The 15,471-nt window shown below is 42.8% G+C and overlaps 1 protein-coding gene across 2 annotated transcripts in view; it reads right to left on the bottom strand.

Annotated features, from left to right (window-relative positions):
- Positions 1-15,471, bottom strand: part of XPNPEP3 (X-prolyl aminopeptidase 3) — a 720,273-nt gene that overhangs the window by 223,894 nt on the left and 480,908 nt on the right. For both annotated transcript variants that reach the window (XM_040406553.1, XM_040406552.1), the window contains one exon: positions 4,241-4,443. In XM_040406553.1, coding sequence (XP_040262487.1) covers positions 4,241-4,443 — 203 coding nt within the window. The remainder of the gene's footprint in view (positions 1-4,240; positions 4,444-15,471) is intronic.

The raw sequence follows: 15,471 nt of genomic DNA, 5'->3' as shown, positions 1-15,471 counted from the left end.
GATTCTCCTAGAATGGTTTTTAGGCACCGTTTTGTATTTGAAGAGACTCTGACGTACCCCTACAGTGAAAACCCTCAAAAAGTGATCCCATTTTGTAAACTACACCCCTTAAAGAATATATTAAGGGGTGCACTGAGCACTTTGACCACCTAAGCGCTTTATGGAATTTTGAAACAATTGGCTGTGGAAATGAAGTTTAATTTCTTCCAAGAAAATGTTGCTTTAGCCCCAAACTTGAAATTTTTTTTACTTTATTTTTTGTCCCACATTGGGACTTCAACTTTTGGGGGTCTGATCCCCTGTACAATGCATTAATACATCTCTATTGTAATGCATTGGCTGTAAGTGTATTATACACTGTAATACACTTCAACCTGCTTGCCTGTGAGATCCAGGAGGCTGGATCTCACAGGCTTACAGGGAAGGCAGCCACGATGACTAAGGAAGGCATCGGGCTGCCGTCCCAGCCATTGGGTCCCCACAGCAGCACAGGGACCCAATGGGAGCTCCCTCCCTGCACGGACAGCAAACGTGCCACGGTCAGCGCTGACTGCAGCACATTTAGGGTTAATGCGCCGACATCAGTGTTTTCACCGATGCCGGCGCATACAGCAGCAGTCTGGATATCAGTGACTGCCGGACCCCTGCAGCTGATCGGGCGGGAGCAGCTCCAACACCAGCCAGATCAGCGCGCCATAGTACTGCGGCACTGGTATTTTAGACACAGTACCCAGCGCCGTACATATACGGCTCTGGTACTGTACGACTTAAAGATAGATATTGACATAAATTAAAAAGAACATCACCAAAAAGTCTTTAAAAACATAAAAACATGATTTAAACAATAGGTCATTTTCTGATGGCACATTTCTTTGAACGCTTACACAAATGACACTCGGTATGGCTTCAGGTTAAATGATATAATATTTGTGTCAATTTCCTCAGACTTCATATAATCCTCTTATGGATGTCTGTAACCACAGGTGTCTAAACACATGGTTGTCTATATGTTTTTCTTTTTTGCACTGGCCTAGGAGTCTTTGCTATGCCACTCCTGCACCAATACTGCTTTTTCCTGGAAAAAAGAGAACCAGAAATTGACCAGAAAAATACTGTCTCTCTTTGAATTATCATGTGTGCACATAGGCTTCCACTATAGCAATTCTTGTCGAATATGACAATCTTGGACACGCTCATGCACATCACAACTTCTCTCAGCAAAGAGGACCACTTGGCTGGCAAGAAGAACCTAATTTATTTCTTAAGCTGCATCTGTAAAATGAAAGCTGATCACTTATTGGTTGCTATGAGCATTAAAGCCAGATTTTGATGAATGAGGCCTGATAAGCATTACACTGCACAATCCACACAAGGGAAACAGGGTTTTGCCTTTCCTTGTCCATGCTGTATTAGGAAAGGGTTTATTTATGCAATTCCATAACAAACTGTATAAGAAAACTTTAAATCAAAATAGTTGGATAGCAAGTACTACGTTATTAAAGAAGTAAACCTTTTAAAGGTAATTTATTGTCTGAAAGCAGAATTAAAAGGGTTTTCCGATATTTTTATACTGATCGGTGACAGTCCAAAACCCCCGCCGATCAGCTTTTATGAGATGGCACTGGCGCTCCTGCTCCATCAAGCACATCGCCGTACATTGCACAGTGACTGTGCTTGGTACCACGCCCAGACAGATTCACTTGAATGGAGCCAAGCTGCTTCTAGTCCATGTGACATGTGAACGTGTCATAACTCGGCCTAGGAAAAGCAGAGAAGGCTGTGGCGCTCACAAGAGCCCCACTGTCTTCTTAAACCACTGATTGGCAGGGGTCCCGTTTGTCGAACCCCCACCGATAAGATACTGATTACCTGTCCAGAGGACAGGTCATCAGTATAAAAATCTCAGGAAACACATTTAACCTTGACCGGAGTCCTAGGAGAGACAGTCCTGCCTTCCCCATCCGAATGACAGCTTTCCCAATGCACACTGTACATGGAAAGTTGTTAATCACTGTGTGTAGGCACGGAAAACAGGCCTCTTAGGGCTCTTTCACACTTGCGTTATTGTCTTCCGGCATAGAGTTCCGTCGTCGGGACTCTATGCCGGAAGAATACTGATCAGGATTATCCTAATGCATTCTGAATGGAGAGTAATCCGTTCAGGATGCATCAGGATGTCTTCAGTTCCGGTACGGAACGTTTTTTGGCCGGAGAAAATACCGCAGCATGCTGCGCTTTTTGCTCCGGCCAAAAATCCTGAAGACTTGCCGCAAGGCCGGATCCGGGATCAATGCCCATTGAAAGGCATTGATCCGGATCCGGCCTTAAGCTAAACGTCGTTTCGGCGCATTGCCGGAGCCGACGTTTAGCTTTTTCAGAGTGGTTACCATGGCTACCGGGACGCTAAAGTCCTGGCAGCCATGGTAAAGTGTAGTGGGGAGCGGGGGAGCGGCATACTTACCGTCCGTGCGGCTCCCCGGGCGCTCCAGAGTGACGTCAGGGCGCCCCAAGCGCATGGATCACGTGATCACATGGATCACGTCATCCATGCGCATGGGGCGCTCTGACGTCATTCTGGAGCGCCCGGGGAGCCGCACGGACTGTAAGTATACCGCTCCCCCGCTCCCCGCTACTACTATGGCAACCAGGACTTTAATAGCGTCCTGGGTGCCATAGTAACACTGAAAGCATTTGGAAGACGGTTCCGTCTTCAAATGCTTTCAGTACACTTGCGTTGTTACGGATCCGGCAGGCACCTCCGGCAACGGAAGTGCATGCCGGATCCCAACAACGCAAGTGTGAAAGAGGCCTTAGGCTACTTTCACACTTGGGTTGTTCTTTTCCGGCATAGAGTTCCGTCACAGGGGCTCTATACCGGAAAATAACTGATCAGGCATATCCCCATGCATTCTGAATGGAGAGTAATCCGTTCAGGATGCATCAGGATGTCTTCAGTTCAGTCGTTTTGACTGATCAGGCAAAAGAGAAAACCGCAGCATGCTACGGTTTTCTCTCCGGCGAAAAAAACTGAAGTCTTGCCTGAACGCCGGATCCGGCATTTTTTCCCATAGGAATGAATTAGCGCCGGATCCGGCATTCAGAATACCGGAATGCCGGATCCGTCGTTCCGGCATGCGCATGCGCAGATCGGTAAAAATGTGAAAAAATGTACAAGACGGATCCGTCGGTCCGCATGACAAGCGGAGAGACGGATCCGTCCTTGCAATGCATTTGTGAGACGGATCCGCACCCGGATCCGTCTCACAAATGCTTTCAGCCAGCGGCAGATCGGCGGATCCGGCGGGCAGTTCCGACGACAGAACTGCCCGCCGGATCACACTGCCGCAAGTGTGAAAGTAGCCTAAATGTCTCACATAGGAGTCCTGTTAGGATTAATGCCTCATTCACACATCAGTGTTTTGGTTAGTGATTTCGTTCAGTGATTCTGAGCTAAAACCAGGTGCGGCTCTAAACACAGAACAGGAGCAGATCTTTCCCTTGTACCGTATGTCTGTGGAGGCTCCAATCGTAGGCTTTAATCTGCTTTTGATTTTTTTTTTTATGATCCCTTCACATTGATGAACGACAAAACACTAGTTCATTGCATAATATGATCGTTTATGCAGTCGCTAAAATCATGAATGTGATGGCATTAGCATCCTTCACTGATGAGAATATGACTGTTGGAAAGGAGGTATGCTTACTTCCTGACAATCATCTGCTGAATCTATCAGTGTAAAGGGACCTTTACTTAGAAATCCTTCTCCAAAACATATAAACATATACACCAAGAGCTCAGTTTCTTACCCTATATCATATTCTGCCCTGAAACAGGACAGCATAAATCTCCTAAAACATACGCTTTAAAGGGGTTCTCCAGGATTTTTATATTGATGCTGGAGCTATTTGGCTTAATCCACTGTGTAGTGGACAGAGCTGGTTACTACGACACTGCTCTCATTCAAGTGAAGGGGTGCAGAGCTGCAGTATCTAGCTTCGCCACAACACAGAGCTACTGCAGAACAGCTATTCGACAGGGGTTATGGGAGTTGGACCCTACCAATTTGATATTAACAACTTATCCTAAGGATAGGCCGTGAATATAAAAATTCCAGAGAACCCATTAAAGGTACCTAGCAAACCATACCAGTCCATCAACAAAATTAAGGAAATTTCAGCATTTAATCACACACTACAAAACATCTTAAATATGTTCAAAAGGTTGTCTAAAGTTCCATACATGAGAAGAAATATGTCCTGCTTTTTTCATAAGCTTAATTTCAGCTTCAGACTTTATTAAACGAAGATTCTGTGTGAGGAGCCGTGTAGACTTGATCCTATTTTTGACCTTGGAGTTTGACTCTAGTAGAGGCTGTATGTAGTTAGAGTGTAAAGAATGATGAGATGGTTTCACATAGTCATACCATAATGTCAGCTTTTCATCTGAAATAAGATAAAATAGAAAAAAAAGTAATTTCTAAACTGTAGCAACTTTACGTACAGAAATATTCTTATTCATTTTCTTATGCTTATTTAAAATTCAATTTTAACCCCTTAATGGCACAGCCTATTTAGCAATTTAGGATGCACTATTTAAAGGGGTATTCCCATCTGAAACAATGGGGGCATATCGTTAGGATATGCCCCCATTGTCTGATAGGTGCGGGTCCCACACCGAGAACGGAGTGGGGAAGGTGGTGGCCGGAGGACACCAGGTTTCACTGGGACCGACCACCACCAAGCACTCTCCCCATAGTACTGTACGGAAACGCACAGCGCTTGCGGACCCGTATCTATCAAACAGTGGGGGCATATCCTAGCGATATGCCCCTATTTTCTGAGATGGGAAAACCCCTTTAAGTCTGATGTGTCGTTTTATATGGTAATAACCTTGAAATACTTTTACTTATACTGATTCAGATTGGCCCAGATTTATTAATGCGTCTGCGGCACAATTTGGGTTCCTACAATTTTCATTTCCCTTGAAAAGAGGTGTAGCTTATTAGGAAAGATGGGACTTCAGTAGAATGGGGCATGGCCTAAGATGCAATTTTTTGTGGCCACAATTCTGGTGTAAAACTCTGTCTCAAAGTAAGCCAACCAATAGCTAGTATAGTTTTAGAAAAAGTGTTTAGTATATTTACATTTAGTAAATCAGACCCATTGCATGTCATGTTAGTGGTAAAATATAGTCTATATGCAACGTGTTTATAAAAAATTTAATAAAAATGGAGATTTATAATTTAAAAAAAAAACTGAAAAATTAGAAATGTTCAAAATTTGAATTTCTCTGCTTCTAAGACTGTCATACACTACACAAAAGTGGTTCATAATATAACATTTACCATATGACTACTTGATGTGGCTATGTTTTTTCCTGTTCAGCAGCATTTACTACTATGCTGTTGAACAGGAAAAGAAGTAGCTACATGCAGTCAGGACTCAGGTGGAAGAGCGCACAGCCTGCAAGAGTGCAGCGGAGACATGGCATCAGCAGTGCAAGACACGGGTAAGTACTATGTGAAACATCTTCCTTCCACAGGTTAGTAACAAGTCCAGATTAGAAGAAATGCCCAGAGAAACACTTTAAATAGTTTTTCTGATTTTTTTTTTTTACTGCTGACCTATCATCTGGATAGGTCATCAGTATCTGATCGTTAAGGGTCTGATACCTGGGACCCCAGATGATCAGCTGTTTAAGAAGGCAGTGGCGCTCGCAGTAGTGCTGCGCCTGCAACCTTCTCCAGCTTGGGGCTGAGCTGCGATACCAAGCACAGCCGATGTACGAACTATGGTGCTGTGCTTGGTGAGCTAAGAAAAGGCTGCAGTGCTGCTGCAAGCACCTGTGCCTTCTCAAACAGCTGAACAGCAGACCCCCACTGATCAGATACTGATGACCTATCCTTTGGTAAAAACCTCTTGGAAAACCCTTTTAAATGACAATTTTGCTGAATGTCAATCTACTTAGCATCTCTTACTCTATTACAGGTTGCCTATGGCTTGAACACCGTGTTCAACGTGACAGGTGCCTTTTAACCCTTTATTGACCGGGCTCATTTTCACCTTAAAGGCAACCTGTCACCAGGATTTTGGGTATAGAGCTGAGGACACGGGTTGCTAGATGGCCGCTAGCACTTCCGCAATACCCAGTCCCCATAGCTCTGTGTGCTTTTATTGTGTAAAAAAAACTGATTTGATACATATGCAAATTAACCTGAGAAGAGTCAGAGCTTGAAAATATGACTCTTCTCTGGTCACACAAGTAAGATATGACTCTATTATGTTATTTGCATATGTATCAAATCGTTTTTTTCCCACAATAAAAGCACAGAGAGCTATGGGGACTGGGTATTGCGGATGTGCTAGTGGCCATCCAGCAACCCATGTCCTCAGCTCTATACCAAAAATCCCGGTGACAAGTTCCCTTTAACCCCTTCAGGACTTAGGACGTACCATTACGCCATGTTTGCCGAGTCCTTAAGGACCCAGGGCGTACCGGTACGTCCCAAGTTTAAAATTACATTGCAGCGCGGCGTGGGTTAACCAGAACAGGATGTCCGCTGAAATCATTCAGCGGGCATCTTGTCATAAGGCCAGGGGGGGGTCATGTGACACCCCCGCATCGGCGATCGCCGCAAACTGCAGGTCAATTCAGACCTGCGGTTTGGGGTTTAACCTTATCCGGCGAGCGGCGGTGCTAAATAAACAATTTTTTTGTCACCTTACATCACAAAAAGTACAACAGCAAGCGATCAAAAAGGCGTATGCCCACCAAAATAGTACCAATCTAACCGTCACCTCATCCCGCAAAAAATGAGCCCCTACCTGAGACAATTGTCCCAAAAATAAAAAAACTATGGCTCAGAATATGGAGACACTAAAACAAATTTTTTTTTGTTTTAAAAAAGCTGTTATTGTGTAAAACTTACATAAATAAAAAAAAGTATACATATTCGGTATCGCCGCGTCCATATCGACCGGCTCTATAAAAATATCACATGACCTAACCCCTCAGATGAACACCGTAAAAAATAAAAACTGTGCTAAATAAACCATTTTTTGTCACCTTACATCACAAAAAGTGTAATAGCAAGCGATCAAAAAGTCATATGCACCCAAAAATAGTGCCAATCAAACCGTCATCTCATCCCGCAAAAAATGAGACCCTACCTAAGATAATCGCCCAAAAACTGAAAAAACTATGGCTCTCAGAATACGGACACACTAAAACATGATTTGTTTTTTTCAAAAATGATATTATTGTGTAAAACTTGCATAAATAAAAAAAAAAGTATACATATTAGGTATCGCCGCATCCGTGACAACCTGGTCTATAAAAATATCACATGATCTAACCTGTCAGATGAATGTTGTAAATAACAAAAAATAAAAACAGTGCCAAAACTATTTCTTGTTACCTTGCCTCACAAAAAGTGTAATATAGAGCAACCAAAAATCATATGTACCATAAACTAGTACCAACAATACTGCCACCCTATCCCGTAGTTTCTAAAATGGGGTCACTTTTTTGGAGTTTCTACTCTAGGGGCGCATCAGGGGGGCTTCAAATGGGACATGGTGTCCAAAAAAAACTGTCCAGCAAAATCTGCCTTCCTAAAACCGTATGGCATTCCTTTCCTTCTGCGCCCTGCCGTGTGCCCGTAGAGTAGTTTTCGACCACATAGGGGGTGTTTCTGTAAACTACAGAATCAGGGCCATAAATATTGAGTTTGGTTTGGCGGTTAACCCTTGCTTTGTAACTGGAAAAAAATTATTAAAATGGAAAATCTGCCAAAAAAGTGAAATTTTGAAATTGTATCTCTATTTTCCATTAATTCTTGTGAAACACCTAAAGGGTTAACGACGTTTGTAAAATCAGTTTTCAATACCTTCAGGAGTGTAGTTTATAGAATGGGGTCATTTTTGGGTGATTTCTATTATGTAAGCCTTGCAAAGTGACTTCAGACCTGAACTGGTCCCTAAAAATTGGGTTTTTGAAAATTTCTGAAAAATTTCAAGATTTGCTTCTAAACTTCTAAGCCTTGTAACATCCCCCAAAAATAAAATATCATTCCCAAAATGATCCAAACATGAAGTAGACATATGGGGAATGTAAAGTAATAACTATTACTAATAAGGTATTACTATGTATTATAGAAGTAGAGAAATTGAAACTTGGAAATTTTCAAAATTTGTGACCCCATCTAAGAAACTACACCCCTCAAGGTATGCAACAGTTACGTTTTATTGTTGCCATTTACAGACACACACACAGATATCAACATCATGGCTGCCTAACACAATGACAGGTTCTCATAAATGTGGCCATTGTAAGTTGCCATTTTATGCAGACTACAAAACAATTCACTAGTCCTGTTGATAGTAGAGTTTATGAAATGCGTCAGTTCATTAACCCCTTAAGGACTCAGCCCTATTTCACCTTAAGGACTTGGCCATTTTTTGCAAATCTGACCAGTGTCACTTTAAGTGGTGATAACTTTAAAACGCTTTGACTTATCCAGGCCATTCTGAGATTGTTTTTTCGTCACATATTGTACTTCATGACACTGGTAAAATGAAGTCAAAAAAATTATTGTTTTTGCATAAAAAAATACTAAATTTACCAAAAATTTTGAAAAATTAGCAAATTTCAAAGTTTCAGTTTCTCTACTTCTGTAATACATAGTAATACCCCCAAAAATGGTGATGACTTTACATTCCCCATATGTCTACTTCATGTTTGAATTATTTTGGGAATGATATTTAATTTTTTGGGGATGTTACAAGGCTTAGAAGTTTAGAAGCAAATCTTGAAATTTTTCAGAAATGTACAAAAACCCAAGTTTTAGGGACCACTACAGCTCTGAAGTCACTTTGCGAGGCTTACATAATAGAAAACACCCAAAAATGACCCCATTCTATAAACTACACCCCTCAAGGTATTTAAAACTGATTTTACAAACTTCGTTAACCCTTTAGGTGTTGCACAAGAGTTATTGGCAAATGGGGAGGAAATTTGAGAATTTCATTTTTTTGCCAAATTTTCCATTTTAACCCATTTTTTCCACTAACAAAGCAAGGGTTAACAGCCAAACAAGACTGTATCTTTATTGCCCTGACTCTGCCGTTTACAGAAACACCCCATATGTGGCCGTAAACCACTGTACGGCCACACAGCGGGGCACAGAGTGAAAGGTGCGCCGTTTGGTTTTTGGAAGGCAGATTTTGCTGGACTGGTTTATTTACACCTTGTCCCATTTGAAGCCCCCCTGATGCACCCCTAGAGTAGAAACTCCATGAAAGTGACCCCATCTAAGAAACTACACCCCTCAAGGTATTAAAAACTGATTTTACAAACGTTGTTAACCCTTTAGGTGTTGCACAAGATTTAATGGAAAATAGAGATACAATTTCAAAATTTCACTTTTTTGGCAGATTTTCCCATTTTAATATTTTTTTTTCAAGTAACAAAGCAAGGGTTAACAGCCAAACAAAACTCAATATTTATTGCCCGGATTCTGTAGTTTACAGAAACACCCCATATGTGGTCGTAAACTGCTGTACGGGCACACGGCAGGGCGCAGAAGGAAAGGAATGCCATATGGTTTTTGGAAGGCAGATTTTGCTGGACTGTTTTTTTTGACACCATGTCCCATTTGAAGCCCCCCTGATGCACCCCTAGAGTAGAAACTCCAAAAAAGTGACCCCATTTTAGAAACTACGGGATAGGGTGGCAGTTTTGTTGGTACTAGTTTAGGGTACATATGATTTTTGGTTGCTCTATATTACACTTTTTGTGCGGCAAGGTAACAAGAAATAGCTTTTTTGGCACCATTTTTTTATTTTGTTATTTACAACAATCATCTGAAAGGTTAGATCATGTGGTAATTTTATAGAGCAGGTTGTCACGGACGCGGCGATACCTAATATGTATACAATTTTTTTTATTTATGTAAATTTTACACTAATTCCATTTTTAAAACAAAAAAAGTTTTAGTGTCTCCATAGCCTAAGAGCCATAGTTTTTTTAGTTGTTGGGCGATTATCTTAAGTAGGGTCTCATTTTTTGTGGGATGAGATTGCTGTTTTATTGGCACTATTTTGGTGTGCATATGACTTTTTGATCGCTTGCTATTACACTTTTTGTGACGTAAGATGACAAAAAATAGCTTTTTTTACACCGTTTTTATATTTATTTTTTTACGGTGGTCACCTGAGGGGTTAACTCATGTGATATTTTTATAGAGCCGGTCGATACGGACGCGGCGAAACCTAATATGTATACCTTTTTTTTGTTTATGTAAGTTTTACACAATGATTTCATTTTTGAAACCAAAAAAATCATGTTTTAGTGTCTCCATAGTCTGAGAGCCATAGTTTTTTCAGTTTTTTGGCGATTATCTTGGGTAGGGTATGATTTTTGCGGGATGAGATGACGGTTTGATCGTTACAATTTTGGCGTACATGCGACTTTTTTGATCACTTTTATTACCTTTTTTGGGAAGTAAGGTGGGCAAAATTTAAATTTCATCATAGTTTTTTATTTTTTATGGCGTTCACCGTTCGGGTAAAGTAACATGACAGTTTTATAGATCAGGTCGTTACGGACGTGGCGATACCAAACATGTGTAGGGAATTTTCTTTTTTTCATTTTTAATCAGTGATAAATGTGTTTTTTGATTTTTACTTTTTTTTCACTTTTTTTTTGACCCAGACCCACTTGGTTCTTGAAGATCCAGTGGGTCTGATGTCTGTATAATACAGTACAGTACAATATATATTGTACTGTACTGTATTTTACTTACACTTTGTCTGAACAGATCTCTGCCTTTAGCACAGATCTGTTCAGCACCATGGACAGCAGGATGCCTGAGACGGCGTCCTGTTGCCATGGGAACCTTCCCCGTCTGCTCAGTAGTTGTCAGAACTTCGCAGACGGGGAAGGGTAAGGACGGGGCTCTCTGGGGGCTCTCTCCATCGGGGGGGCTGCAAAGGCACAGCAGCCCCCCGATGGGAGAGGGAGGGAGCTCCCTCTTACTGTTAACTTTTTCCATACAGCGGTCCATACGGACCGCTGTATGGAAAGGGTTAAACGGCTGACATCGCATCTCCGATGTCAGCCGTTTATACCAGGGTGTCAGCAATGTGCTGACACCCTGGTATACCACTGTACACCAACGATTATCAAGGGGAGGCGGGCGGAGGATCGCGATCCCGCCTACCGCACCGCCCTCCTCCTGCACCGCCCGCAACACCCCCCCTGCACCACCCGCCGCCATAAAACCATTCAGGGGTGCAGGGGGGGGGTGGAAAAAAATGTATATGCGGCATTTTGAAGTTTGATCCCCGCGGTCCCTGACCTGACCTGATCAGAATCAGCCAAAAGCGCAGCAAACCGCAGGTCTGAATTGACCTGCGGTTTGCAGCGATCGCCAATACGGGGAAGGGGGGGGGGTCATATGACCCCCCCCGCCCCGGCGTTGTGACAGGATGCCGGCTGAATGATTCCAGCCGGCATCCTGTGCGGATTAACCCCAGCAGCGCCGCAATCTCATTTTAAACTCATGACGTACCGGTACGTCATGGGTCCTTAAGGACTCGACAAACATGCTGTACCGGTACGTCCTAAGTCCTTAAGGGGTTAATTGTTCGACAACAGGGAGTAATATATGTTGCCAGATGTCTATGTCCTTTATGTTGGGAAAATGATCCAAGAATATCCCAACATATCTACTCCACAATATCCAACCAAGACACTCCCATATCTCGTCACATGAGATACCATCACTACAAATCCACTCAGTTTGGAATTCTAGGGCAGTCAAATATAGGTGGCCTGTTTCAGAAAAAAGGGAATTTCAATGTAGATGGATTTGTAGACTAAAATACTTTTAGTGCCTTCATTTGAATTGATTAACCCCTTCAGGACCCTGCCATTTTTCACCTTAAGGACCAGGCAATTTTTTTGCAAATCTGTTGTGTCACTTTATGTGGTGATAACTTAAAAACGCTTTTACTTATCCAAGCCATTCTTTTCTCGTCACATATCGTACTTCATGACAGTGATGAATTTGAGTCAAAATATTTCATTTTCATTTATAAAAAAATACCAATTTACCAAAAATGTTGAAAATAAAAATTTCAATTTCTCAGCTTTTAAAACAGATAGAGATAGCTCCTAAAATAGTTATTACTTTATATTCCCCATATGTCTACTTCATGTTTGGATCATTTTGTAAATTACATTTAATTTGTTTGGAACGTTAGAAGGCTTATAAGTTTAGAAGCAAATCTTGTAATTTTTCTGAAATTTTCCAAAACCCACTTTCTAAGCACCAGTTCAGGTCTGAAGTCACTTTGTGAGGCTTACATTATAGAAACCACCCATAAATGGCCCCATTTTAAAAACTACCCCCCTCAAGGTATTACAGACTTTGTTAACCCTTTAGGTGTTCGACAAGAGTTATTGGCAAATTGAGATGAAATTTAAGAATTTGAATATTTGGGCAAATATTCCATTTTAATCAATTTTTTGCAGTAACAAAGAAAGGGTTAACAGCCAAACAAAATTCAATATTTATTGCCCTGATTCTGTAGTTTGCAGAAACACCCTATATGTGGTCGTAAACTACTATACAGGCACACGGTAGGGCGTAGAGGCAAAGAAGCGCAGTGTGGTTTTTGGAAGGCAGATTTTGCTGGGCTGGTTTATTTAGACCATGTCCCATTCAAAGCCCCCCTGATGCACCCCTAGATTAGAAACTCCATAAGTGACCCTATTTTGGAAACTAAAGGATAAGGTGGCAGTTTTGTTGGGACTATTTCTAGGGTACATATGATTTTTGGTTGCTCTATATTACATTTTTGTGAGGCAAGGTTACCAAAAATAGAAATTCAGAAATTTTAACTTCATTTGCCATAAACTGTTGAGGAACACCTAAAGGGTTAATAAAGTTTGCAAAATCAGTTTTGAATACCTTGAGGGGTGTAGTGTCTTAGATGGGGTCACTTTTATGGAGTTTCTACTCTAGGGGTGCATCAGGGGTTCTTCAAATGGGACATGGTGCCAAAAAAAAAAGGCCATCAAAACCTGCCTTTCAAAAAACATATGGAGTTCCTTTCCTTTGGCCAGGGACGATCCGGGCGCCTCCAGTTCCCGAGGTACTCCAGCCTGCTCTTTCCCAGTCAGAAAAGATCAGGGCCTTGAGGACTGCCTCATAGAACTGCAGGAATTTCCCTGTGTTGCCAGTGCTCCGGGACAGCACAAAAGAGTTGTACAAGGCAACCTGTACCAAGTAGACCGCAACTTTTTTATACCATGCCCGGGTTTTGCGCATGGCGTTATATGGCTTGAGGACTTTCAGAGAGATCAACTCCTCCCATATATCAATTGTAGTCGACGATACAATCGGGCTTGAGGACCGTTGCCGCGCTCCCTCGCGCAGGGACAGGGGGGATGCCGTTACCGTGAATTGTAAACAGTACAAGGACATCCCTCTTGTCCTTATATCTGACCAGCAACAGGTTTCCGCTGGTAAGGGCACGGGTCTCACCCCTGGGGATAGGTACCTGGAGGGGGTGGGTAGGGAGGCTGCGTTGATTTTTACGCACGTCCCAAAAGTGGACGTGGATCTGGCGGCGAGGGACTGGAACAAGGAGATACTAGTATAAAAGTTATCCACGGGGGCGTGTCCTCACTATGGCAGCGTGAAGTCGCACTTGCTGTGAGCTCCCACAGCGAGACTAAAGCAACGAGCTCCTTACTCACCAGCGGACCATTATCTCTGGCAAATGGTCCGGACAAGAAAGGGCTCTACTGCCGGTACCTCAGAGAGGGGAAGAAGCAGCATCCAACAATTCTTCGCTCCGGAGGAGCAGACGGTAACTGGCCGCAATCCCCACACTACTGCCTTCTCACCCATGGCGCATAAAACGAGCTTGATCCCCATCCCCTCCAGCCACACAGAGCAGCAGACAGGGACATGGAACGTGACCCGAACAGGGAGAGGGAAGCTATGCCACCAGATGAGGGAGGCCATTTACTTGCGCGAAGCGCCACGTGGCGACCGCCATCTTGCTCACCAGCTATGGAGCCTCTACCCTCTAAAACAGCAGTCTCCCCATGCCCCAGCTACGCCAGCAATACCCTCAGCAAACGAGGGAACTTGGGATTGGAGGGAGCATGTAAAACAACTGCAGACTAGGCAGGAGATGGAGCAATTTATAGTGCGCTTGGAGAATTCTTATAAACAAGAGCTGCATATAATCTCCAACAACATGCAAATCATGGAGGAAAGAGTCGACGCTGTAGTCTTTCATCAGGAAGAAATGTCGGCCAGAATAGACAACATAGAAGGCAAAGGATACATCAGGGATCAACATATCAGTCAGCTATACCGGCTCCAAGAAGATACTGAAAACAGAAGCAGAAGAAATAACATACGGATCAGAGGGCTCCCCGAGTCTATCCCTATAGCAGATTTAATTCACACTTTACAGGACTTTTTCAAGAAAATTCTGGACAGGTCCGTTACTGATGACCTGGAAATAGATAGGGCGCACAGGGCTCTGGCGCCTCCTCACCCTGACCCTTCTAAGCCTAGGGACATTATATGTCGCTTGCACTACTATACGGTTAAAGAAGAAATCATGCGAAAGACGCGGAAGCAGCCAACCATTGAATTCAGAGACGCTCACATCTCTTTACTGCAAGATCTATCTCGCTCGACTCTGCAACAACGTAGAGCTCTGCGACCTCTGTTGGAATGTCTAAAGGAAAGAGAAATTCCATACATGTGGTTATACCCCTTTCAATTGGTGGTCCGAGGTGGAGGCAAGCGTTATGAGCTAAGGGACCCAGCCAAATTACCAGACTTCCTAGCTGCTTTGGGCCTACCAGATGTTAATCTTCCGGACTGGCATGCCATTCCGCAACTACCGACACGCTTTTCGGTCTGGAAAACGAAGAAGCCTGGATCAAGAATAGTGGCTAACTCGCAAGGCCATCCAACCTGATCTGTGTTACCCTAGAATGATTGTACAATCTATAATATGTAGGGTCTCCTAATACTGGGATTTCCTATCAGCTAGTGCTCCTCAATGGGGCTGGAGACCCTCTGACAACTCACGGTTTCAATATGTGCCTGTTTGTTCTTATAGAAGGCAGCTGATGGTTATATGTCATGTTATTAGTTCAAAATCAAGGTCTGGCGTATATTCTACAAGACATAGGGTTCCTAAATATGACCACTTATCAGTCAGTGATCCGCAGTTCAACTTGAAGACCCTGGTAACATATCGTGTCAATATGCTTCTGTTTGTTACTAGGGAAGAGAATTGAGAGTTATATTATGCGCTAGTTAGCCTACTGACCGAAATGATGAATGACCACACTCTATGAGCGATCCCTAGCTAATCCATAACAATTCTTCATGCATTATAGATTGACATGCGCTGACCTATGTGTCTAAA

Source organism: Bufo bufo, chromosome 9 (assembly GCF_905171765.1).
Source record: "Bufo bufo chromosome 9, aBufBuf1.1, whole genome shotgun sequence".
NCBI classification, from domain to species: domain Eukaryota; kingdom Metazoa; phylum Chordata; class Amphibia; order Anura; family Bufonidae; genus Bufo; species Bufo bufo.
This window is presented reverse-complemented; position numbering and strand designations above follow the sequence as displayed.